Raw genomic sequence first — 24,454 nt, 5'->3', positions numbered from 1 at the left:
ATATAAGGTGATATCTCATTGCATTTTGATTTGCCTTTCCATGATGATGAGTGATGCTGAGCATCTTTTCATGTGTCTGTTGGCCATCTGTATATCTTCTTTGGAGAAATGTCTATTTATGTCTTCTGCTCACTTTTGAACTGGATTATTTGTTTTTTGGGTATTGAGTTATATCAATTCTTTATATGTTTTGGATATTAACCCTTTATCAGATATGTCATTTGCAAATATTGTCTCCCATTCAATAGGCTGCCTTTTAGTTTGTTTCCTCCAATGTGTAGAAGCTTTTTATTTTGATGTCATCCCAATAGTTTATTTGTATTTTCACTTGCCTGAATAATTGCAAATTTAGCTTTGATAAAATCTTGCTTTTATATGAATCTATGGATACAGTCAACTTAAATATAAGTTAGTTGGTTTTGAAAAAGAATTTCCCTAAATTTCAATAACACTATTCCTTATCAAATGTATTTTATTGTATTAACACATATTCAAATTATCAAGTAGGTATTTCTTATAGAATGTAGTCTGTACAAAAAAGAATAAAGCCTAAATGATAATGTGACAGTTACTTTGGTTCTGTCATTTTATTCAGGTCATCAAGGAGGGTCCATCAGATTCACTGGGAAGCTTGAGGGTCAGAGACCACCACTTCAGGCTACATTCTTTCTTATTTCACCCAGCAAGTCATAGGTCTGCTCTGAAATGTCAAAAGGTTCATGGACTCCATCTGGTGACAGCAAAGCTTGGAGGGCACCCCCATTTTCTTGGTTTTTCTTAAGGAAGTCAGCAATTACTTTCCACCGGGCAGCCTCTGTCTCTTCTTCTGCCCACCTGAATGGGGGCAGGAGTGTGGAATGCAGAAGAGGGACTACACAGTCATGGTAAACCAGGAGAAACATGGCCTTCAGGAACTCTTTGTCTCTCTGGGAAAACACCAGCAACACAAATGAATGTGAAATAAATGACATCATTAGCTTTTAAGTGTTAAATTCTATTAACTCTGTAAACTAAAGCTTATCTAAGGGTAGGGATGGAGGGTGTCATTAATGTCTGGCAAGTAACTAACTCTGAACCAGCTACTCAGTCAGGAAACAGAATTCTCTGAAGTGGATGCAAGCAAGAGTCACCTTGGAGGAGAGTTGAGCTGTTGTTCTCTTTGAGAGTCTGGGAGAGACTCAAGACTAGCATGTCTCCTGAGCTTCCCTGAGGGCATCTCACACATTCCATCAAGGACATTGGGGTGCTGAAATCTCATTCTGGTGACAAGGGTGTGGTTCCAGGTAAACATAACTAAAACACAATATGAAGTCAGCTGTATCCACTTAATTAGATTACAGCCTATCAGAGACAATGTCAAGTTGTTATAGGAGAAGGGTGGCATGAAATCCAGAGGAGATCCTAGGAGTAAAAGTGTGCAGACCCTCTCCAGATAACAAGGGTACTGCAGTATGGACACAACCAGTCAAACCCTGACACTGACAGGCTGGGGAGCACATCAGTCTGAAGGTAGAGATATTTATACACAGCAGATCTACACATAGATACCACCCTTCCAAGCAACCATGTGTGGCGGGGGGGCAATTTCTACAGGCCTGAGACCCAGCACGTTGTTCACTGCTGTCCTAGAAAAGCAGTACACCTGCCAGTTTTAGCAAAGGTCAAGTGTAAACAGTACTGGTCAAATGGAAGCTCAAATAAGGTTACAACACACTTTTACAACATATAGTGTCTGTGTCTGTGTGTATGTATATACACATATATTATGTATAATACAGTTTATGTTTCTTAAAATTTTTAGGAGTTTTGGTTTGTTCTCCTATGTTCCTTGTAGTTAATTAACACTTTAGACTTGAAATCCAAAAACCATGGACCATGAGTCAAATGTGGCCTACTACTTATTTTTATAAGTAAAGTTTTACAAAAATTCAGCCATGCTCAGAGTTTACAGAAGTCTGCAGCTGCTTTTGGACTACACTGGCAGAGTAGAGTATTGTATTAGAGACCTTACTGCCTACAAATCCAAAAAAATTTTCTATGTGGCTCTTCACACGAGAAGTTTGTCAACCCTGGATTAGAGCAGTGAAGCCATTACTCACTGATTAATACAAGCTGTTTGGTAATCACCAAGCGTCCATGGTAATGTAAGCATGAGCCATGCATTTTTTCAATGTATTAGACTGGTTAGGCCAATTTTCTTTTTCCTTCTCCTTAAATGATATGGACTTTGAGAGCCAGAGGAACCTTTCTTTAAGAGAAATTTGATAGCCAACTGGAGACTTTGTTTAGAAACTTCTCCTCAAATAACATTCAGTGATCTGAAACAATTGTTTTGATCAATTATTTCTTTTCACATTGGAAATCACTCAACCATACCCTTCTTGGAACATGTCTTTGCAACCATGATGACACAGTTTAACTGGTTAAGAGAGACTAGGACTATGGCTACTTTGGCTAAGACAGAAGCATTATTAGCATGTGTAAGCAAGCCGTGAGCTCTGCAAACATTCAGTTCAGTGTGGAAAACCGCATTACCTTCTCTGATCTTTTTAATGTGCTTTCTTTCTCAGCCCAGGAACTCTAAAAAGCAAATCAATATGTTATATTAATCCTAGTATTCACAAGCCTTTGCCACACTTCTGTGACTTCATGGTAATTTAACGTATGGATAGGGCTAAAAAACCTGTACGGGCCCTACATGTATAAGTGAATCTATAGGTACCAAGTGCTAACAACCCAGAACCAGACTAAATGGGCCGTGAAAGTTGCCTTAGAAGCATCATGATTCTTAGAAGTCGAAACTAATTTAAGAACAGAATCAGTGAAACACTAACACATTCTTGCAAAATGCATAAACATTGCACCTGAACAGTAAAGTACCATTAAGGTTTTAAAGTCAGATGATAATGAACATAGAGAACTCTACCAAATACCATACTTCTTTGCAATTCTGTCTGCCATGATGATGACAGGGGTCAGAGGGAGATAAAAGGAAGTATAGCTTTGCAAGTAAATATCCCCATCTGTCCACAAAGCTTCACACAAGCTTCTTTAAAGAAATAAAAAAAACCTCCCAAAGTCCAATTAATCCCACAGAAATACGAACTGAAGACTTTTTCAGCATCAGTTCTGAGCAAACAATGAGCAAGGAGGGATGTGCCCATTCTCCCAGTTGCTTCCTCTAGGCCTCCATTTGGTGCCCAGTTGTGGGTATTCTCCTGTTGTGCCTGATTTCATGGATTCCATGAAAGCATCAGCTCTTGTCTCAGTTGGGAGGCCTGGGGGTGAATATGACATATGGCACCAAGAATAAGATTCTCCATGAAATGAAGGAGAAGTTTCCTATCGAGAGACTACAGACTGTTCCTCTAATGAGCCATGTCTTGGACGGTCATATTTACCGTAATCTATTACGATGAATGGTCAGTTATTACCATGAAAGAACTACCTGATGAGACTGTGGTCCACTATCCTATTGACTGCTGTACTTGTGGGTCCTGGAGAGTTTGAAGAGGACCCTTAGAGAGGCAGGGTGCTTTACTAAACAGGTCAGGTGCTATTATTAAAACACCACCAACAAACTAAACTTAGCTAAGTTGACGCTAGAAGGCTCACACACTTCATGATATAAACTTTAAAAGGTACCTGGCTTCACATAACTATCAGTTAGCAACGTTAGACTTAACATTGAGTAAAATTTGTCCATTGTTTCTTAGTTGTGTCAAGGTCCCACTTCATTTTTCACTGAGCTACCAGCAAGCAGTAAGGTGTCTCACAGTAACTCAGTGGTGAACAGTATGTGTGTGTGTGTGTGTGTGTGTGTGTGTGTCGGGGGGGGTGTTTACTACTATACACTAAGATCCGTTTCTTTCTTCCTTCTGGAGCAAACAGAAGACTCCATCTCCCAGCTCCCTTGAAGTTAAGTGGGGCCATGTGACTGGTTCTGGTCATTGAAACGTGAGTAGAAATGGCTTATGCCACTTTAGGGCAAAGGCAGTGGAAAGCCCAAGGACAATCCTCTATTCTCTCTTTTCCTGCAGATGCAACTGGCAATAGAGGAAGCCACTTGTTCCAGATGATGCTGTAAGAAAGTGGAACCTCCACCAGCCTGCGTCCTTGGGTGACTATGGAGCAGAGTCTTACATTGATCCATGCTGGGTAGGTGCCATGAGTGAGAAATCAACCTGTATTAGCTACCACTGCCCAGGCTGGCTTACCCTAAGTAACACGGTATGCCATGAAAGAAGGCTCAAGAGTACAAATAAAGCACTCTTTTTAATTTTTATTATTTATTGTACAAATAATTAATTTTGGAAAAGTTAAGAGAATACAGGTAAACAAAATAACTCATGATCCAGAGGTAATCCTATGTATTATCTTTCTAGAGTATATTCTTCCAGTTATTTTTACAGGCAGATATATAAATGTAAATATATATATTTAAATACACTTAACTACAACTCAAATTTTTTTCACTTTAATAATGTATCTGATCAACTTTATCTACACGCCTTTTCTTGAGCCTGTGGCATATCTAGACATACCCAGAGCAGACCTGTAGTGCACTTCTCTGGGCTATCTGCTCATCAGGAAATGTGGAATTTAAACTAGGTTAGCCCTAAGGTTCTGTCCTAACTCCAATGCCCAGACTCTATGACTGCTACACACCTAGAGAAATATGCCAGTGCCCTACACAGTGCCTTAGCCACAGTGAGGTCTCGTAAACTATTTGTCGAATGAATCAATGGACCTGTGTTCTGTATAATGAATAAACATGATACTAGTGACTTTATAGGGGAAAAAAGAAAAATTCTGCATTATCTAATGTGAGTGCCATATGAACTTGTCTGAAATTATGGATAATCATATGCCATTAAGTCTTTTTTGCAGAAAACTTCATTGTTACTGTTGACACCCCAAACCTAGCCAAACCATTACATGAAATCAGCTTTCAAGTCTAAAAAAATCTTTGTAGGTGATTACTTCCTCCTTCCATTTCTGTCAGGCCCACTGGACCTCTATCCTTATAGATAGCAATCACCTCCTAGCATAGCTCACCTCCCTTCTGCACATGTACTTTTCTACCTGTGTGTCAGGAGCTTTCCTAAAGCAGAACCCTGTACAGATTACCCACCACCTACCATATACTCTTCACTGGCAATGTGAGAATCAGATCAACTCTGCCCAACTGCGTATGACGTTCTACACGCCAAAGTGGATCCTTTGCTCTTCTATTACTCGCTATTCCTTTCTGCTTCAAAACATCGGTTCATGGTGATCCTTCTACCTGTAATGTCCTCCCTTTCATCTCAGCACATCAAAATTTGATTTGGCCCCAACTTTTTATTAGGTCTTTCTCACCAAGAACCTCTTGTGAAAAACACTTATCTTCATTTGCTGCCCTCTTTAAATATTCAAGGTCCTGGATTATACATCCCCAGTGGCACTTACCATGTTATCAGAGTACTGCCTTGAAGCCATAATGGACTCGTAATATTTGTTGACTGATATATTAAGCTAAACTTTATGAAACTGACATTTTGAAAGTCACAAAATGGCTAAAAATTAGAGATTTTATAGGGTTCAAACTAATACCCAGTTGCAATTTCATATAAGCAGATAGTATATGTTGAATTAAAACAAAACTGATAGGGACACCTGGGTGGCTCAGTGGTTTAGCGCCTGCCTTCGGCCCAGGGCATGATCCTGGAGTCACAGGATTGAGTCCTGCATCGGGATCCCTGCATGGAGCCTGCTTCTCCCTCTGCCTGTGTCTCTGCCTCTCACTCTCTCTCTCTCTCTCTCTCTCTCTTTCTCTCACTCTTTTTCTGTGTCTCTCATGAATAAATAAATAAAATCTTCAAAAAAATGATATATGTACCCTGATTCTCCTCTGAAAGCTCAGTCTATTTATCTAACAAACCATTTTGGATTTTTGCTTAGGATACAATCAGTGGCCATCTTAAGTCAAGGAATAAAGAATAGGAAAGAGATTGCAATAGCATACATAGCAGATACTCCATCTGCTTATTGGGTCAGGGGAAGCAGCCCTGGGAAATAGTATTCATACTAAGGAAGAAAGGATGAGACCAAGTTAACTAGACAATGTACAGGGGTTGGGAGACACTGTCCAAATTGGAAAAACAATCAAACCAACGCTAGAGCAGGTGTCAGAACTCACTAACATGGTATGTTCAATTGTTTTCAGAACCCATCAGGTTTCTATCATGATGTGTGCTACCCACCCTGAGTGCATCCATCATGTCAGGCTGCTCCAAGAGCTTGGGGAAGGTGGCCAACACTGGGTTACTAATTAAATCTGAAATACAAAAGAACAAAAAGGATTTTATATAAACTTCATCCAATGTATTTGACTGCAACAGAAGTAAAAACATTCATTCAGACAAAAATTATTATGCTACATGATTTGTTGATAACACATTCTATACATTTTAACTTCTAGGATGGCTCAAAACTGTCTGCTCAATCTCCATCCACCCCTAAATTCATACTCCAGGGAGTTATGAAATGAGTCTTGTACCAAGTAGACAGAGCTTTTAGGGTGAAAGTAAAGTGGCTCTGAACAGAATAAAACTAGAAAATTTTGTTCTGCTTTCTTTGCTGTTTTCCAACCTCTCTTTCCTCCTTATGACATAACTGAAGTATGGTAAAAGTAACTAGAGAAGTACAACTCAACACCAAAAAACCAAATACCCCAATTAAAAAATGGGCAAAAGACATAAACAAACATTTCTCCAAAGAAGACATACAGATGGTCAACAGACACATGAAAAGATGCTCAATATAACTAATCATCAGGGACATACAAATCAAAACTACAATGACAGGAGCACCTGAGTGGCTCAGTTGGTTAAGTATCCAACTCTTGATTTCAGCCTAGATCATGATCTCAGGATCATGAGATTGAGCCCTGCATTGGGCTCCGAGCTGAGTGTGAAGTCTGCTTAAGATTCTCTCTCCTTCTCCTTCTGCCCCTCCCTGCCCCTGCACTCTCTCTCTCTCTAATAAAAAAGAAACACAAACCACAATGAGATAACACCTCATACCTGTCACAATGGCTAAAATAAAAAGCACAAGGAACAAGTACTGGCAAGGATGTGGAGAAAATGGAACCCCCATGCACTGTTGGTGGGAATTCAAATTGACACAGACACTGTGGAAAACAGCATGGAGGTTCTTCAAAAAATTAAAAATGGAATTATCATATGATCCAGCAATTCCCCTACTGGGTATGTACCCAAAGAATCTGAAAAGATGTATGTGCCTCCATATTTATTGCAGCATCATTCACAGTAGCCAAATTATGGAAGCAGCCCAGTATCCACAGACTTATGAATAGATAAAGAAGAGATACACACACACACATACACAGAGGACTATTATTCAGCCATAAAAAGAAGGAAATCTTGCCATCTGCAATAACATGGATGGATCTAGAAGGTAAAATGCTAAGCAAAATAATTCAGAGAAAGACAAATCACATATGATTTCAATCATATGTAGAATTTAAGAAACAAAACAAACAGACAAAGAAAAAGAGACAAAATGAGAAACAGACTCTTAACCATAGAGAACAAATTGATAGTTATCAGAGAGGAGGTGCGTGGGGGATGGGTGAAATAGATGAAGGGGATGAAAAGCACACTTATCGTGAAGAGGACTGAGTAATGTATAAAATTGTTGAATCACTATATGTACACCTGAAACTAATATAACACTGAATATCAAATATACTAGAATTCCTGCTGAGCTGGAACCAGTAAGTGCCGGGGGACAGGAGACACGGTACAAGCTGCTCAGGAACTGACTCCAGTCCTGGAGTCAGAAAGGACCCCGGAACTGCTGTTTGGGGTCAATGGATGGTGGTGGATGAAAATGAAAGGAATCAGGAGTTGAGATTTCTAGCCATAGTCCTAAATACTGTGTAGGAGAATACTGATATTTCACAATAAATAATGGCACATGAGACACCTTTGCAAAGAAGCACACCAGAAAGGACACTCTTAAAATGACATGGGCAATATATTTTGCCACCTTGCATCCTCAGTAGAGAAAAATCCTTCCTCTAGGTCTTATCAGGGTTATTCTGATGGTCAGATTCAAATGATGAAATTGGTTCTGAGTAACCTCCTTCCCAACAGGAAAGCTAATAACCCTCTAAGCAGTCTTATCAGTCATGAAGTTTCTTTCGAGTTACTGAAATAAATTCAAAGGCAAGCGATGATGAAAAAGTTCAAAGTGTCCTTCCCTTGGAGTTATAATTGTTCCTTGAGAAATGGTGGTACCTCCCTGTTGTAGAGTTCCATTTCTCTCTCTTAAGTCCTGGGAAAGGACTCCTGTCTAACCATGAATTCTACTTGTCCACAATTGCTAAGCCATCATAGGGCTCTTGGTCCTACTCACTCTGTTTCAGCCACACTGGCCTGCTTTCAACTGTAATCCCTCCAACATACTTGGGTTGTTTTGCCTTGGGTCTTCAGATACACTGGCCGCTCTGCTCAGATAGGCTCTTCCTCCATATCTTAAACTCCTCTCTCAGGTCTTATCTTAAATATTACTTGCCTAGAGACTTCCCTCAGGTCTTCCTAGTGTATGTTCATGTTGGCTTTCTTCCTTTAAAATACTTATTTTATAAGGTTGAAAAGGATTATTTATATAATCTTGTGTTTGAAGTCTGTCACGCCACCAGGGTGAGGATGTATCTGTTACAACTGTCACTGGGCCTACTACATGCTTGGCATATAGGAAGCACTCTATACATATCTGCTTTCTAATTTACTGAATTCAAAGACTATTCATTAAAATTAAACTATTTTTAGAGGTAATTTTTTTTTTTAAGATTTTAGTTATTTATTACAGAGGGTAGGGGAGAAGGGAAAAGCAGAGGGAGAAGGACAAGCAGACTCCATGCTGAGCACAGAGCCCAACATGGGGCTCAATCTTAGGACCCTGAGATCATGACCTGACCTGAATGCAAGAGTTGGATGCTTAACCTATTGAGCTACCCAGGCACCCCTAAAGGCAATTCTTATAACATATGTATATCTCTTTGCAAGTTTAATCATGTGTGATAACTCATTGATTTTTTAAAATTATTTTTTAACAATTTACTTGGAAAAAGTTTCAAGCTTACAAAGAAGTTACAAGAATAAAAATAGAACACTGGAGTACCTTTTATCTGTATTTAATTTTAACTAATCTGTTGACATTTAACTTCACACATTAAGAATCAGTTATTTTGGGTGATTTTGGTCTCTTCCCAAAAAGATGATGTACATACCAAACATGTGGTATAAACATATTATTCAAGACACCGAGGGGAAATATGATTATGTCTGAGTTTTAGGATCTCGAATCTCCATAATTTGTAATGTAAAAATATGCATATTGTAAAGAACTGAATATATATTGAGCTCACACAGGATATATATATATACAGGTGTACAATGGGGTACAATACTGTGCAACGAGGTAGTTTATTTATTTACTTTAAAATATTTTATTTATTTATTCATGAGAGACATAGAGAAAGAGGCAGAGTCATAGGCAGAGGGAGAAGCAGGCTCATGTGGGACTCAATCCTGGGACTCCAGAACCACAACCTGAGTCAAAGGCAGACACTCAACTGCTGAGCCACCCAGGCGTCCCTCGAGGTAATTTATTGACACTGATGCTATTCTAAATATTTTATTCCAAAAAATAAATATTTTATTCCAAATGTTACCTTCAGAAGCAGAAGATAAAGGCTGGCGTAGGTTACATTTACTCAAACATGATGCATTACTATATATAAGGAAATTGCAAAGACTCTTACCAGCACTTTGCATGCTCATCCTGTCTTTCAGGAGGACATCTCCAAGAATTTGGCGATAAAATATCAACAAATGAATAGTACACATACTTCCAATTAATGTTTCTGGCAGTAAACTGTTAAAGAAGAAAAATATGTATTCATTAAACAATTCCCTACAATCTCACCTACAGTGTTTTTTTAAATATATACTTACTACTTTAATGAACAGTTTCAAGTTTTGCTTCATTATTGGAAAAAAGTTTAAACAGTTTTAAAGAAAATTCCCACTATAAGTTGCCTATAGTAAGCCTCAGAAAACTACTATTTCTATGTGTACACTTTCAAATCTGAACTCTGTTTTGCCATTCTTGTGTTTCCATTTTAGGGCATTCACCCATGTTATATGTTAAGTAGAGAAGAAAAGTCACCAATTACGTGTTTGGGGAAGAAGGGGATTAGTCAGCTACCAGTTTTGACAAAGCCTGTAGCCACTCCTCCTGATATGATGAATGAAAAAGGACACAGAGCAGTTCAGACTGTTCCATGGTGCCTGGTGGAATGTGGGAGGGGTGTGGCAGACCTGGACTGAATTCTGACTTTTCTTCTTCCTAGCTATGTGGCTTAGGGTTAATTATTGTCCTTTTGTTTTGGTTTCCTCATTTTAGAATACAGAGAGTAATACCTCTGTTTCAGAAGCTTACTAAAAGGATTAAATTGAGGTAAGTGTGAAGTACTTAATGTAATGTCGGGTCCATAGTAAGGGCTCAAAAAACAAAAAAAAGGGATCCCTGGGTGGCGCAGCGGTTTGGCGCCTGCCTTTGGCCCAGGGCGCGATCCTGGAGACCCGGGATCGAATCCCACGTCGGGCTCCCGGTGCATGGAGCCTGCTTCTCCCTCTGCCTGTGTCTCTGCCTCTCTCTCTATCTCTCTGTGACTATCATAAATAAATAAAAAAAAATTAAAAAAAAAAAATTTAAAAAACAAAAAAAAATTCAATATTGATGGTAAGTTTGTATCAGTTTAAAATGGATTCCTATAACTTTAAGATGTTATATGGAATCCCCATGATAACCACAAAGAAAAAAATCTATAGAATATACACAAAGGAAATGAAAAAGGAATCAAAATGTGCCACTACAAAAAAATTAGTCAAACAAAAAAAAAAAATAAAAATAAATAAAAATAAAGGAAGGCATTAAGGGAGGAAATGAGGCATAGAAAAGTCCCCCAGAAGATGTACAGAAAACAAATTATAAAATGGCAGTACTAAACATTCCCTATCAGTGATTACTTTAAAAATAAAAGGATTAAACTCCCCAGTCAAAAGATACAGAATGAGCAGAAAAAATAGGATCTAACTATATTCTATATACAAGAGACTCACTTTAGATTTATGGACACTCATGGGTTGAAAATGAAAGGACAGACAAAGATACTCCATGCAAATAGTAAACAAAAGAGAGCAGGGGTGGCTATCTTAATAGCAGACAAAACAGACTTTAAAAAAAAAAAGTGTTAAAAAGACAAAGAAAGATATTATATAATGATAAAAGGGTCAATGCACCAAGAAGATATAAAGATTATAACATACACAACAAATATTAGAGATACTAAGTATATGAAGCAAACATCAACAAAACTGAAGAGAGAAATACACAGATCTACAATCATAGTAGGAGAATCTAATACACCACTTTTAATAAAGAACAACCAGACAAAAAATAAATAAGGTAATAGAAGACTGTAGACCAACTGTAACTAAAGAAATATACAGAACACTTCACTCAGTTAAGAGCAGAATACACATTTTTCTCAAGTGTGCATGGGATATTTTCCAGGATAGATCATATATTAGGCTACAACACCAGTCTTAATAATTTAAAAGACTAAACTCATACAAAGTATATTTTTTGATCACAAGTGAATGAAATTAGAAATCAACAGAAGAAAAAATAGAAAATTCACAAATAAGTAGAGATTAAACATCACACTCTTAAGCAATCAATGGCTCAAAGAGGAACTCATAAGGAAAATTAGAAAATATCTGGAGACAAGTAAAATGAAAGCATAACATACCAAAACTCATGGAATACAGTGAAAGCACTGCTAAGGAATAGTTTATAGCTATAAATGCTTACATTAATAAAGAAGAAAGATCTCAAATCAACCACCTAACTTTGAATCTTAAGGAACTAGGAAAGAAAAAAAACAAATGAACCTAAATATAGCAAAAGGAAAGAAACAATAAAGAGTAGAGCAGGGATGAGCAAAATAACAGAAAACAACATACAAAATCAATGAAAGCAAAAGTTGGTTCTTTGCAAAGATCAACAAAATCAATACTGTTAGCTAGAGGACTAAGAGAAAAGAGAAAAGATTCAAGTTATAAAATCAGAAATGAAGAGAGATGCTACTACTCATTTTACAAAAATACAAAAAGGATTGCAGACAGAACTATGAATAATTGTATATCCACAGGTTGGATAATCTAGATGAAATGGACAAATTCCTAGAAACACACAACCTACCAAGGCTGAATCAGGAATAAATAGAAAATCTGAATAGACATAACTAGTAAGGAGATTGAATCAATAATCAAAGACTTTCCAATGAATAAAACGCCAGGGCCAGATGGCTTCACTGGTAAATTCTATCAAATATCTAAAAAATTAATATATATCCTTTTCAAACTCTTCCATAAAATTGAAAAGGAAGGATTACTTCCACAATCATTCTCTAAGACCAGCATTATCCTGTTATTGAAGCCAAAGACACACAAAACTACAGATCAATATGCCTGATGAATATAGATGCAAAAATCCTCAACAGAAACTATCAGACAGAATTCCACAGCACATTAAAAGGTTTATACACTATGAACAAGTGGGATTTATTCCTAGAATGCAAGGATGGTTCAACATTAGAAAAATCCACGTGATATACTACATTAACAGAATGAAGGAAAAAAAAACCCATAGGATCTTCTCAACTGATGCTGAAAAAGAATTTGAGGGATTCCTGCATTGCTCAGCAGGTTGAGTGTCTGCCTTTGGCTCAGGGTGTGATTCCAGAGTCCCGGAATCAAGTCCCACATTGGGCTCCCTGCATGGAGCCTGCTTCTCCCTCTGCCTATGTTTCTACTTCTCTCCCTGTCTCTCATGAATAAATAAATAAAATCTTAAAAAAAAAAGAATTTGACAAAATTCAATACATTTTCATAATAAAAACACTCAACAATCCTAGGAATAGAAGAAAACTACTTCCACATGATAAAGACCATATATGAAAATCCCACAGCTAACATCATATTCAATGGTGAAAGACCACAACCTTTTTCTCTAAGATCAGAAACAAGACAAGGATGCCTGTTTTCACCATTTGTGTTCAACATAGTACTAGAAGTCCTAGCCAGAGCCCTAAGCAAGAAAAAGGAGCAAAAGGCATCCAAATTGGAAAAGACAAGAAAAATTATCTCTGTTCACAGACAACATGGTCTTATATGTAGAAAACCCTAAAGCTTCCACAAAAAAACAGTTTAAATAGACAAATTCAACAAAGTTGTAGCATATAAAATCAGCATACAAAAATTAGTCACAGAGACACCTGGGTGTCTGAGCGGTTGAGCGCCTGCCTTCGGCCCAGAGCTTGCTCCTGGAGTCCCGGGATCGAGTCCCATATTGGGCTCCTTGTGGGGAGCCTGCTTTTCCCTCTGCCTGTATCTCTGCCCCCCTCTCTCTCTGTGTCTCTCATGAATAAATAAAATCTTTTTAAAAAATTAGTCATGTTTCTATACATTAACAATGAACAGTTTGAAAAGAAATTAAAACCAATTTCATATACAATAGCATCAAAGAGAAAATATTTATAAAAATAGAAATAAAATTTCAATATTATTTCAAAAATAATAATCTGAAATATGACAAGTGGGTGCTTTAAAATCCTCACATGACACACACTAAGTGCCTACTGCCTACTGGGATATATTGAGCATAAGAGCTAAGTTAAAAGATACTCAAGGAAATGTCTTGAATCATTTTATTTTTTATTTTTATTTTTATTTTTATTTTTATTTTTTTCCAGTAGTTAATTTTATTTGTTCAAGGCTCATATTGCAAGCATTAAACCAAGCATGGGCTTTGATTCTGTGAGCCCAGATTCACATATTTAGGAGGATAAAAACAAACTGTGATCCATGTATATGGATGAAAAACTAAAGGCTCACAGTTAATCACATCATGGTTTTAAATTTCTACAGTCTAGAAGCCAGAAGTCACAGATCTTTTAGGTCTTTCTGGATATCCCACAAGGTATCTGCACTTTTCTTGAGCTGGGCAACCTCATCATCCTTCAGTTTCTGATTGATCACACTGGTTAAGCCCTGAGTGTTCAGAATACACGGAAGACTCAGGAAGACTTCGTTCTCAATACCATACATGCCCTTCACCATTGTTGACACTGGATGAATCCTGGAGAGATTTTTCAACGGGGATTCAATGAGATCAGCCACACTTAATCCAATAGCCCAGTTGGTATATCCTTTTAGCTTGATGACTTTCAACCACCATCTTATGTACTTCCTTCTAATTTTCAGTGTCGTTGTCTGTTCCCATTTCTGGATTCAGTTCCTGAAGAGAAACACCTGCCACATTCACTCCACTCCACACAGCCACACTTGAGTCGCCATGTTCTCCCAAAATCTATCCATGGCAGCTGCTGGGATGAATGCCAAGTTTTTCAGCCATAAGATAGCAAAATCTAGCAGAATCCAGATTACACCCACTTCCAATGACACGTTGCTTGGGTAGTCTACTTAGTTTCCAGGTAACATATGTAAGATTTCCACTGGGTTGGAAACCACAATTATGATACAATCAGGACTGTACTTGACTATCTGAGGAATAATGAATTTGAAGACATTAACATTCCTTTGCACCAGATTGAGGTGGCTCTCTCCCTCCTGCTGGAGGACTCCTGCAGTCACCACCACAATCTTAGAATTGGCAGTCACAGAGTAATCTTTATCTGCCACAATTTTAGGTGTCTGTAGAAATAAGCTCCCATGCTGTAGATCCATCACTTCTCCTTTGAGTTTATCTTCTAAAACATCCACAAGGGCAAGTTCATCAGCCAGAGACTTTCCCAGAATGCTGATGGCACATGCCATACCAACTTGTCCAACACCCACTACAGTGATCTTATTGTTTGGGATTGCAGCCTCTTCTTCTGCAACTGGTACAATCAGTTTTTCCTTAAGAGTTGCCTTTGTGCCCCGAGACCAGCAGCTGTAAGGGTCGCGCTAAGGAGACCAGGTTAACTGCGCGCATCTCCTCCGGCGCAGGATCCGCAAGGAGAGAGCTCTTGAATCATTTTAAATATACATTTTCTAAACATAAGAAATCTTGAAAACCTTGCAAACAATGTCCTTTATCAAGGAGGCAAATATCTTTGGGCTAAGAAAAACCACCAAAAGTTTAAAAAGAGACTTTTTTTTTTAAAGATTTTATTTACTTATTCATGAGAGACACAGAGAGACAGAGAGAGAGTTAGAGACACAGGGAGAGGGAGAAGCAGGCTCCACACAGGGAGCCCGATGAGGGACTCGATCCCGATCCCGGGTCTCCAGGATCACACCCTGGACTGAAGGCAGCGCTAAACCACTGAGCCACCCAGGGGGCCCGAGAGACTTTAACTTTTGTAAATTAATCCTTTACTTTAATTTCTAGAATAAGTATTTTAGAAGGGAACATTAGTCACAGAGGTAGAGTTCAGGTTTCCAGCCTGTTGGAAGTAAATAGAATGAATGTAATGCCAATGGTGGTGGAGGAGCAATGGATACCCCAGGGGTAGGTTCATGGAATTTAGTAAGTATCCTTGACCACTTCCTAATCACCTCTTGCATTTCTAGAAATATCCAAAAATGCAAGACAGGTTCTCTTCCATTCATATATGGCATTTGGTACACAAAGTTAGAAATCATTGTTTTCTAATCCGGCTACAATGCTAGTCTTGTGTCTGATCTGGATTTCAAAGACTGGTTGCAGAGGACCATATAAGCTGCCTTGATGCTGCCACATGCCTTCTTGGTGTTTAGCTGCAATTCCTAAGGCTTGTTCCACATCCTGTCCTCTGGTCTATGGCTCATTTGGGCAGTGTTTCAGCTGCATGCCCAAACCATGTCTCATGCTGAAGAACAGCCATTGATTTTGCTAGAGGAAGGGGTGTAACCTTCCTTTCATTTTTTCCTCACCTCTCATGGACCCGCCTGCTCTATCTGGCTGGCATCACTGCCAGCCTGTGGTAGAGGCCTTCGTTCCTCCCACAGTGTAGGCACTCCTTTCCTTCTGGCACATCCCCATAACATGAGGCAGTACAGCTGCACTTTATTAGTTTTCTTTAGGGAAATCTTCTGATTTTCCCAAACTCAAGAAGACCAGAAAGCTCTGAGCTACTGAGATAGGCTATGCTGAAGAAGTAAAAATATACATCTTTCTGAACTCACAGATACACCAGCAAACTCTGATGGCAGAAGTGCAATGAACAGAATCATGTAATCATGGGCCCCAGGCTACTAACACTATTACCTCATTTATTTTTAGAAATAATACAATGGAAGTGAAAGAGAAAAAGCAAGCTAGGATACATCAAAAAAGCAAAGACAAATAAACAAGTTTATAGCAAATTTATACACATACACATAGCCTACTTCTACAGACCAGTATTTCTTGGTATCTGTGCTGAACTAATACACTGAGAGTCGTCAAAATTCAGAGCCTTTCAGGGGTTTAAGAGCATACCTTCGGCCAAATCATATCAAGATATATAAAAAAAAAAACATTGAAAAATAGCTCCAAAATTAGAAAGGCAAGTCTCGGTGAAACTGAAGGATTCTATGTGTTCCCTTATTTGCCTCATGCCAAGAGGGTCACCATGATTACAACTGTCTCCACAAAAGAAGTCCCATGGGCAGGATTCTGGTGCTGTTTCTTTAGTAAAGGAGACAAACTGGGGCACCTGGGTGGCTCAGTCAGTTAAGCACCTGCCTTGGGCTCAGGTCATGGTCCCAAGATCCAGCCCCTCATTGGGTTCCTTGCTCACCAGGTAATTTGCTTCTCCTTCTCCCTCTACCCCTCCCCTCCAACTCATTTTCTTTCTCTGTCTCAAATAAATAAATCTTAAAAAAAAAAATAAAGGAGACAAGTCTACATGGATTAATTTGCATTTTTGCAGGTCTTCAGACATCCAAAGGCATACACACGTGAGACTGCTGGTTGGTGAAAGGGCAGTGTGAAGCCAGCTAGCACGGGCACTGGGTAAAAATGGGTGGGAAGGCAAACTCTCAGTGGGCTTCCCATCCTTGGGTCTGTACACATTGTTGTATGTCCCTTGGCATAATGTTAAAAGCCTCTGTCCTTTCTCCTTCAAGCAGAGGATTCTGGCCAAACAAAGGTGAAGTTCTTAAGCAAGGGAGGGTGGGGAGAGAGGTGGGATGTACTTTTGAAGGAGGCAGTCAGGGGAGGAGAGGGGGCTGAGATGGATCAGTCCTGCCTCAGTCTCTACCCTCCAGGGTGTGCAGGCTCAGGGCAGAGATACCCAAAATTGTCCATGCTGGTGCCCAGCCTCTCACTGTGGACCTACAGCACAGCCCTCGCACCACAGCCCATGGGCTCTGCAGTGAGGCATGGGGCCTCTAGATTCTCTGAGCCCATGGCCTGGTCTCTGTGAGAGCCAGCCTGAACCTCGGCTGCACTGGAGGGTTGCCTCAGTCCATACTCGACACTACCAGGCATACACACTTCTGGGTCATGCAAAGTGGAGTGGCAATTCAAGACAGGTCCCCCCCTGGGCTCTGGGAGGAGAGAAGAGCACACCCCAAGACAAGGTGAGGGAACTTTAGGGACAGCAGGAGGCAGAGCAGACGTCTGAAGTACACTTTTACACTAACAGGCAGATTCCTACTTTGAAGTTCTTTAGCAAACATTTTTCCGGTGCCTCGTATATGCTGTGATCAAACAAGCACACCTCAGTTCCTGGGGTCTGGAGGGCAAGGACTCAGGACCCTTCTTTGAGAACCAGTATGCATAACACTCACTGCTTTGGAAGCATGGGCCTGCCTACCTGACCTCTGCACCACCCAGTCATACCTGATCTCTAGATTGTAAAAAGTATCTTGGAACCAGTATCTGGGGCCAAAGCAACACTATTAAGAGTTGTGCTTGAAAGACACACTTGGGAGTACTTGGGGACTCCTGGAGGCTTACCAATGAGATGAGGAGTGGGAGGCTGAAGAAGCAGAAGAATGAAGCCAAACAGGATTATGGCTTTTCTTTTACAAAGACTGCTACTGTGCTGCTGCTTCTTTTTTTTTTTTTTTTTAAATCTTGAAAAATAACTATTTTCCAAGGAAAGATTGGTGAAAAAGGAAATTTATAAGTGCTATAAACATCCGGGGGGGGGGGGGAGTCAAGAGAATGAGTAATACCCATGAACACATCATTAAGGCTATTGAAAGATTTAACTGTTAATACTAGAATTATAAATCACACTTAAGTATCAGATATAAGAATGAGGAGTATTTAAACTAAGGGCATGATCCAGAACAAGAAAAGCAACATTTTAGGAGGCTATGCCAAGTTTTCATCCTATTACTCTGTTTCTTGGTAATGAGCAAGCAAGAAGCAGGTCGTGGTGGAACAGGTCAGCTTCATCAGTTTCTGTTTCTAGGCACTGCTCCTCCTTTCCACTCTCTCATCCACCATATGCTCTCTGTGCTAGGTTCCTTTTCTCTATAGCTTCCCATCTTCACATGTGTACATCTCTCCAATCCTTCAAAGACTATTTCAAATCCTCCTGATATCATTAGCTACATAGCACATCTTCACTTAAACAAATTTTATGACATAGCACCATGGACCTAGAATTATATTTGCGTTTATGTATACATATGATAATAATAGTAAATAATTATAGTTAATACTTATTGTGTTTTACTATGTGCCATATACTATAAAAATAATCTAGATGTTTTATATACTTTCTTTTCATTAAACCTCATTGTAGTTTCATGGGGTTGATATGTTCTTTGGGATCTTAAGAAAGATAGTTAAATGACTTGTCCAAGAGATTACTGAGTTAGAAGGTGATAGATCTGGGAACCCACTAGAGTAAAAGTTCCTTGAAATAGGTGAAGGGATTAAGAGTACACTCAGTGTGATGAGCACTGAGTAATGTATGAAATTGTTAAACTACTGTATTGTACACCTGAAAAAATATAACACTGTATGTTAATTATACTGGAATAAAAAAATCTAAAAGAGCTCTGTAAATCAATAAAAGAAAATTAACTGAAAAGTATAATAAATTTTAAAAAGCTTCCTGAAGAAAATGCAAATTAAAATCACCATGAGATACCATTACTCACTTATTAAAATGGCCAAAATAGAAAAAAAAAAAACAGGTAATACCAAGAACATGAGTAGCTGGAACTTTCATACATTGCTGCTGGGAGTGTAAAATGCTATAGCAATTTCAGAAAACTGTTTGGCAGTTTCTCATAAAATTAGAAAGACACCAGATTACCCAGCAATCCTGCTCCTATGTATTTATACCTCTGAGAAATAAAGCCACATAGCTACCCATAAAAAACTTATATGCAAATATTTAGAGTGGCTTTATTCATAATTGCCCAACTTAGAAACAACCCAGATGTCCATCAGTTAGTGAATGGATAAACACATTAAGGTATATCCAACAGGGCAGCCCCAGTGGCGCAGCGGTTTAGCGCCGCCTGTAGCCCAGGGCGTGATCCCGGAGACCCTGGATTGAGTCCCGCGTCAGGCTCTCTGCATGGAGCCTGCTTCTCCCTCTGCCTGTGTCTCTGCTACTCTCTCTCTCTCTCTCTCTCTCTCTCTGCATCTCTATGAATAAATAAATAAAATCTTAAAAAAAAAAAAAGGTATATCCAACAAATGGAATACTATCTAGAACAAAAAAGAACAAACTTCTACTACATGCAATGGCATGGATGACTCTCAAATGCAGTAGTATGCTGGGTGTAGGTAGCCAGACTCAGTAGACTACACACAAATGACTCCATTTGTAGAACATTCTGGAAAAGGCAAAGCTGCTGGGAAGTACAAATGGCCAACAGATTCAGGAAAAAAGCTGAACATCACTTGGCATCAGGGAAATACAAATCAAAACCACCTCTGGTCGGAATGGCTAAAATTAAAAAGTCAGGAAACGACAGATGTTGGCGAGGATGCAGAGAAAGGAGAACCCTTTTTATTGTTGGTGGGAATGCAAACAGTGCAGCCACTCTGGAAAACAGTACGGAGGTTCCTCAAAAAGTTAAAAATAGAACTGCCCTAAGACCCAGCAATTGTACTACTGGGTATTATACAAAGGATACAAAAATGCTGATTTGAAGGGGCACCTGCACCCTAATGTTTATAGCAGCACTATCTGCAATAGTCAAACTGTGTAAAGAGTCCAGACGTCCATTGACAGATGAATGGATAAAGATGTGATACATATATACATATTCCATATACATACAGAATGCTACTTAGCCATCAAAAAAATGAAACTAGAGGGTATTATGCTAAGCAAAATAAGTCAACCAGAGAACCAGGTAAGTTTTATTACATGTAAATTATACCTCAACTAACCTAATATTAAAAAAAAAAAGTTCTGGGACAATAGGATCATGGATGGCAAGCCTGATTTAGCCAAGTTTCCCTACTATTTCTGACCAAATGTATTACTCAAGCTAACTAGTAAACAAAAGAATAAGCTGATTTGAATTTTCCTACCATTCCATTTCCCTGCTGATCCTTGGCAGATGAATTAATGAGGAAAAACCCGACAAAAGATGACCAAGTAGGAGAAGAAGTCAAAAGCAGAGATAGTCTACAAACATTGAAGAGCCTCAAGTTAATCAGGTACCAACCTCAGCAAGTCTCTTGATCTCCTGTTCAAAGATCTCAGCTTTACTAGGAGTTGAGGCTGCCTCCTCATTGTCATCATCTGATGGAAAACACTCCCATATGCTTAAAAAAAAATCAAAAATAAATGTCAAAACTTGAAATGCTTGAGACAGTGAATATAATAAAATAAATTGCTCTCTATAATACAACAAAGATTTTGGTTAAAAATAATAATTGTATGAAAAGCAGGGGTACCTCACATACCCTAAATGAGCTGAGAAAGAAATAAAGCATGGCATTAAAGCCTACTGACCCCCCTATGCATACCTGATTGGCCCCTCGAGCTGCTGCTAAATCAGATGCTTTGACAGCAATGCTGCCAGATTATTAAAGGAAAAGCAGTTTAAAAAGCATGCCTAAAAAAAAAAAAAAAAAAAAAAAAAAAAAAAAAAAAAGCATGCCTGACTCCAGGTATAACCAATTGCTTCCCAGGTCCCAAACCCTTTCCTGTTCCAAGAAGGTGGTACTGGCATTGCTAGGGCAGCAGCATGCTATGTGTTCTACATCTGTCAGGAGCTGAGCTCAGGATCCATGTGTCAAGGAATATATCTGTCTTACTCTCCATTTCCCCATTATCTATCTAGCACAGTGCCTGGTCAGTGAATATATTAAAAGATGCTCAATATTTGTGAAGGAACTCAGAGTGTATTTCACAATTTGAAATGTCTAGCAAAAAAAAAAAAATGAAATGTCTAGCAATAGCCAACCTGGGAATTAGACTATTTCATTATTTCTGTGGCGGTCACAAGTATCAGTTCAGTGTTCAAGAAGGCATTAATGAACAGACCCCATGCTTTCTGATTTCCTACATTAGAGTCTCATGTGTGCTGCCAAGAAAATAAGCACTTAGTAAAAATGATTAGGATTTTACTATCAAATGACTTATTTTTAAAAATGTGAATTCAAGTGAAGAATGTTATGCTTATTAGCATATAGCTCTCTTTGCTGGTGCTTATTCTGTTTACTTTTTAAGGAAAGGAGAGAAAGCAATGCCTAAGAGTCATACCTCTTCTGGATACCGAAGGGTCCACTTCAACACCTTTTTCATAAGGGGTGCCACCATTCAAGAATAGTTCATATGTTCTACAAAAGAATAGGAAAAACCATGTGTTTCCATTTTGAACATTGAAATCAGGAGTGAAATATTTTTTAGCACAGATACATTCCCAGACATTTTATTTGTCTCATTGCTAAATGAGAATGAAAGTTGTTGATTCTTCTGTGAGGTGTTATCTCAGTAAATAAAGTTTCCTTCTTAACTTTGAACTGTAGAAAATACATTGTTCCCCATTAAAATGGAAAAATTAATTGACGCCATCAAAGTGTTTTGATTTAATGACTTACATTAATGAACGCATTAATGATGTATTTTTAAATGTATTTTTCAAATGTTTATACAGCGTAGAAATGATAAGTAAAAAACGAAACAGGGAGCCTGGGTGGCTCAGTTAAGTATCTGCCTTCAGCTTGGGTCATGATCTTGGGGTCCCAGGACTAGGCTCTGAGTTGAGTCAGGCTCCTGGCTCAGGGGGAAGAGTCTGCTTCTCCATTTCCCTCTGCCTCTCCCCTTTGCCCCCTCACATGCACGAGCTCTCTCTCTCTCTCTCTCTCTCTCAAATAAAATCTTAAAAAAAAAACAAAAAAACAAAACAAAACATCCCTCCCCAACCCATCCCCTCTAGTCTGGAAAGGCCCTACCTTCTTCTTTGCAAATGCAAACAAATATATATACATAGTAAATCTCAAAACTGACACATTTTCTTTTAAAGTTGCATATTGCCTAAATGTAGAAAGTAGAAGATAAAAGCCCTCTTTAATCCCGCTGCATTAACTCCCTAGTTCTGCTCCTCAGAGGCAACCTCTGGGAACATTTTACATGAACCTGCCCATATATGCACACAAATACAAATTTTATGAACAAAAGTGGAGCCACAGTACACATACTATCCTGCGGCTTGCTTTTTTCCATATAATAATATACATTGGAAATGTTTCTATATCAATACATAGGCTTCTACCTCATTTAGAAAAATAGCTATGACTTCACTTTTGGAAAGATGGAGAAGATCCCCTTTTCTCTCCCACTAGGGACAGCTGTCCCACTAGGGACAACCTAGACATTCTTAAAAACAAAACAAAACAAATTTAAATCACAAGAAGCCTGGACTATTACATTCTCAGAGGGTGTGCCCCTTCCCCTATCACTGGGCTGATGTTAGAGGAGGACAAGTGGAGTCTGGACTTTGACCTCTGCCCTGTGGTAGAGAAGCCATACCCATCCCTGGAGTGTAAGCAGAAGTCACAGATGGCAGGGAGCATTATCTGAATTAATCCTCAGAATAACCCTTTGGGGGTAGGAACTGTTATACTCTCCCCTTTTAAGATAGAGGAAATTGGGGCTTGTACAGGCAAAGAACCTGGAACTTGGCTTAATTACACAGACAGAGCCAGGACCAGAGCCCTGAATTGTAGAATTCCAAACCCTGGATCATAATCACCATCCTGATGCCTGCCCAACAGTATCTCTTCAGTTAATTTCTTGTTTATATCTTAGACTTAGATTTTTGTGTGTGCACCCATTTAAAAATCTGAATTGTCTTTTTCTCATTTCTGAAAGCCCATTTTATATCAGGGATAATAATCTGACTATGATGTTTATATTGCAAATATTTGGTACCCATCTGCTTTTTGGTCTTCAGTTTTAAATTCATTTACAGTAACTGCTATTAGGATTTTGGCGTGTCCCCTATAGGAGAAAAGTAGAGTCACAGAGGACCTGGGGATCTTGGACTTAGCTTTCCCACTCTGGAGAGAATCAGGTTCTGTTTTAGCACTGTGGAATGTGCTAATACCATAGAAAGTTACTGAAAAATATTCTCAGCAGAGGTAAACTCTTTTTCTTTCTTTCTTTTTCCTTTCCTTTCCTTTCCTTTCCTTTCCTTTCCTTTCCTTTCCTTTCCTTTCCTTTCCTTTCCTTTCTTTTCCTTTCCTTTCTTTGAGAGAAAGAGACAGAGAGAGAGAGAACAGGAGTGGGGAAAGAGCAGAGGGAGAGGGAGAGAGAGAATCCCACTGAGCACAGAGCCCAAGGCAGGCCTCCATCTAAGCCGGAACCAAGAATTGGATGCTCAACTAACCTGAGCCATCCAGGCGCCCCTGAGGAAACATTTTTAAAAATAACTGTTCTATATGTGGCATTTCTTCCTCTCTAAGATGACCCTGTACATGCTGTTTTCATATACCACCTCAAAGAACATTAAAATCAACATTGAAAGCCCTCTTGCCCCAAGTTTTTGAAATGCTAACAGAATACACGCTCTGCAAACCTGAGATATCCAGATTCTAAATAATGAATTTCTACAAAATTATTCATTTGGAAGGAATATATACACAACTTACTTTGCTGGAATAGGAATTCCACTGGCATCAAAAAGTTTAAGAAACACCCAGCCACAACTTAATTCTCCTCTTTCACCAGTTGACTAGGAAATAAATGGGCATACAAAACTTAATGTCTGAATCAGCCAAATTTAAAAGCACATAACTGGTCCTTTAAAGGGAACAAAATTAGCATTCGCTTTTAGAACGAAAAAATTCTTCACAAGAAAATAAAGTGAAACACAGTCGGTCCCATTTTCCTGGCATGCCAGATGGCTAA

The 24,454-nt window shown here is 38.9% G+C and overlaps 1 protein-coding gene and 1 pseudogene across 3 annotated transcripts in view; both read right to left on the bottom strand.

Moving 5' to 3' along the window:
- Positions 1-454: 454 nt before the first annotated feature.
- The window catches only part of NPHP1 (nephrocystin 1), a 59,690-nt gene continuing 35,690 nt past the window's right edge, over positions 455-24,454 (bottom strand). For all 3 annotated transcript variants that reach the window (XM_025994342.2, XM_025994344.2, XM_072767164.1), the window contains 7 exons: positions 24,196-24,278; positions 21,806-21,882; positions 20,763-20,862; positions 9,836-9,948; positions 6,246-6,319; positions 2,536-2,580; positions 455-926 (listed from right to left, as the gene is read on the bottom strand). In XM_025994342.2, coding sequence (XP_025850127.1) covers positions 654-926; positions 2,536-2,580; positions 6,246-6,319; positions 9,836-9,948; positions 20,763-20,862; positions 21,806-21,882; positions 24,196-24,278 — 765 coding nt within the window. In that variant the 3' untranslated portion in view covers positions 455-653. The remainder of the gene's footprint in view (positions 927-2,535; positions 2,581-6,245; positions 6,320-9,835; positions 9,949-20,762; positions 20,863-21,805; positions 21,883-24,195; positions 24,279-24,454) is intronic.
- LOC112916791 (L-lactate dehydrogenase B chain-like) lies at positions 14,048-15,069 on the bottom strand (annotated as a pseudogene).

The sequence above is a fragment of the Vulpes vulpes genome, chromosome 8, assembly GCF_048418805.1.
Source record: "Vulpes vulpes isolate BD-2025 chromosome 8, VulVul3, whole genome shotgun sequence".
NCBI lineage: Eukaryota > Metazoa > Chordata > Mammalia > Carnivora > Canidae > Vulpes > Vulpes vulpes.
Note: the sequence above shows the minus strand (reverse complement) of the source record. Positions and strands in the feature narration are given on the sequence as shown.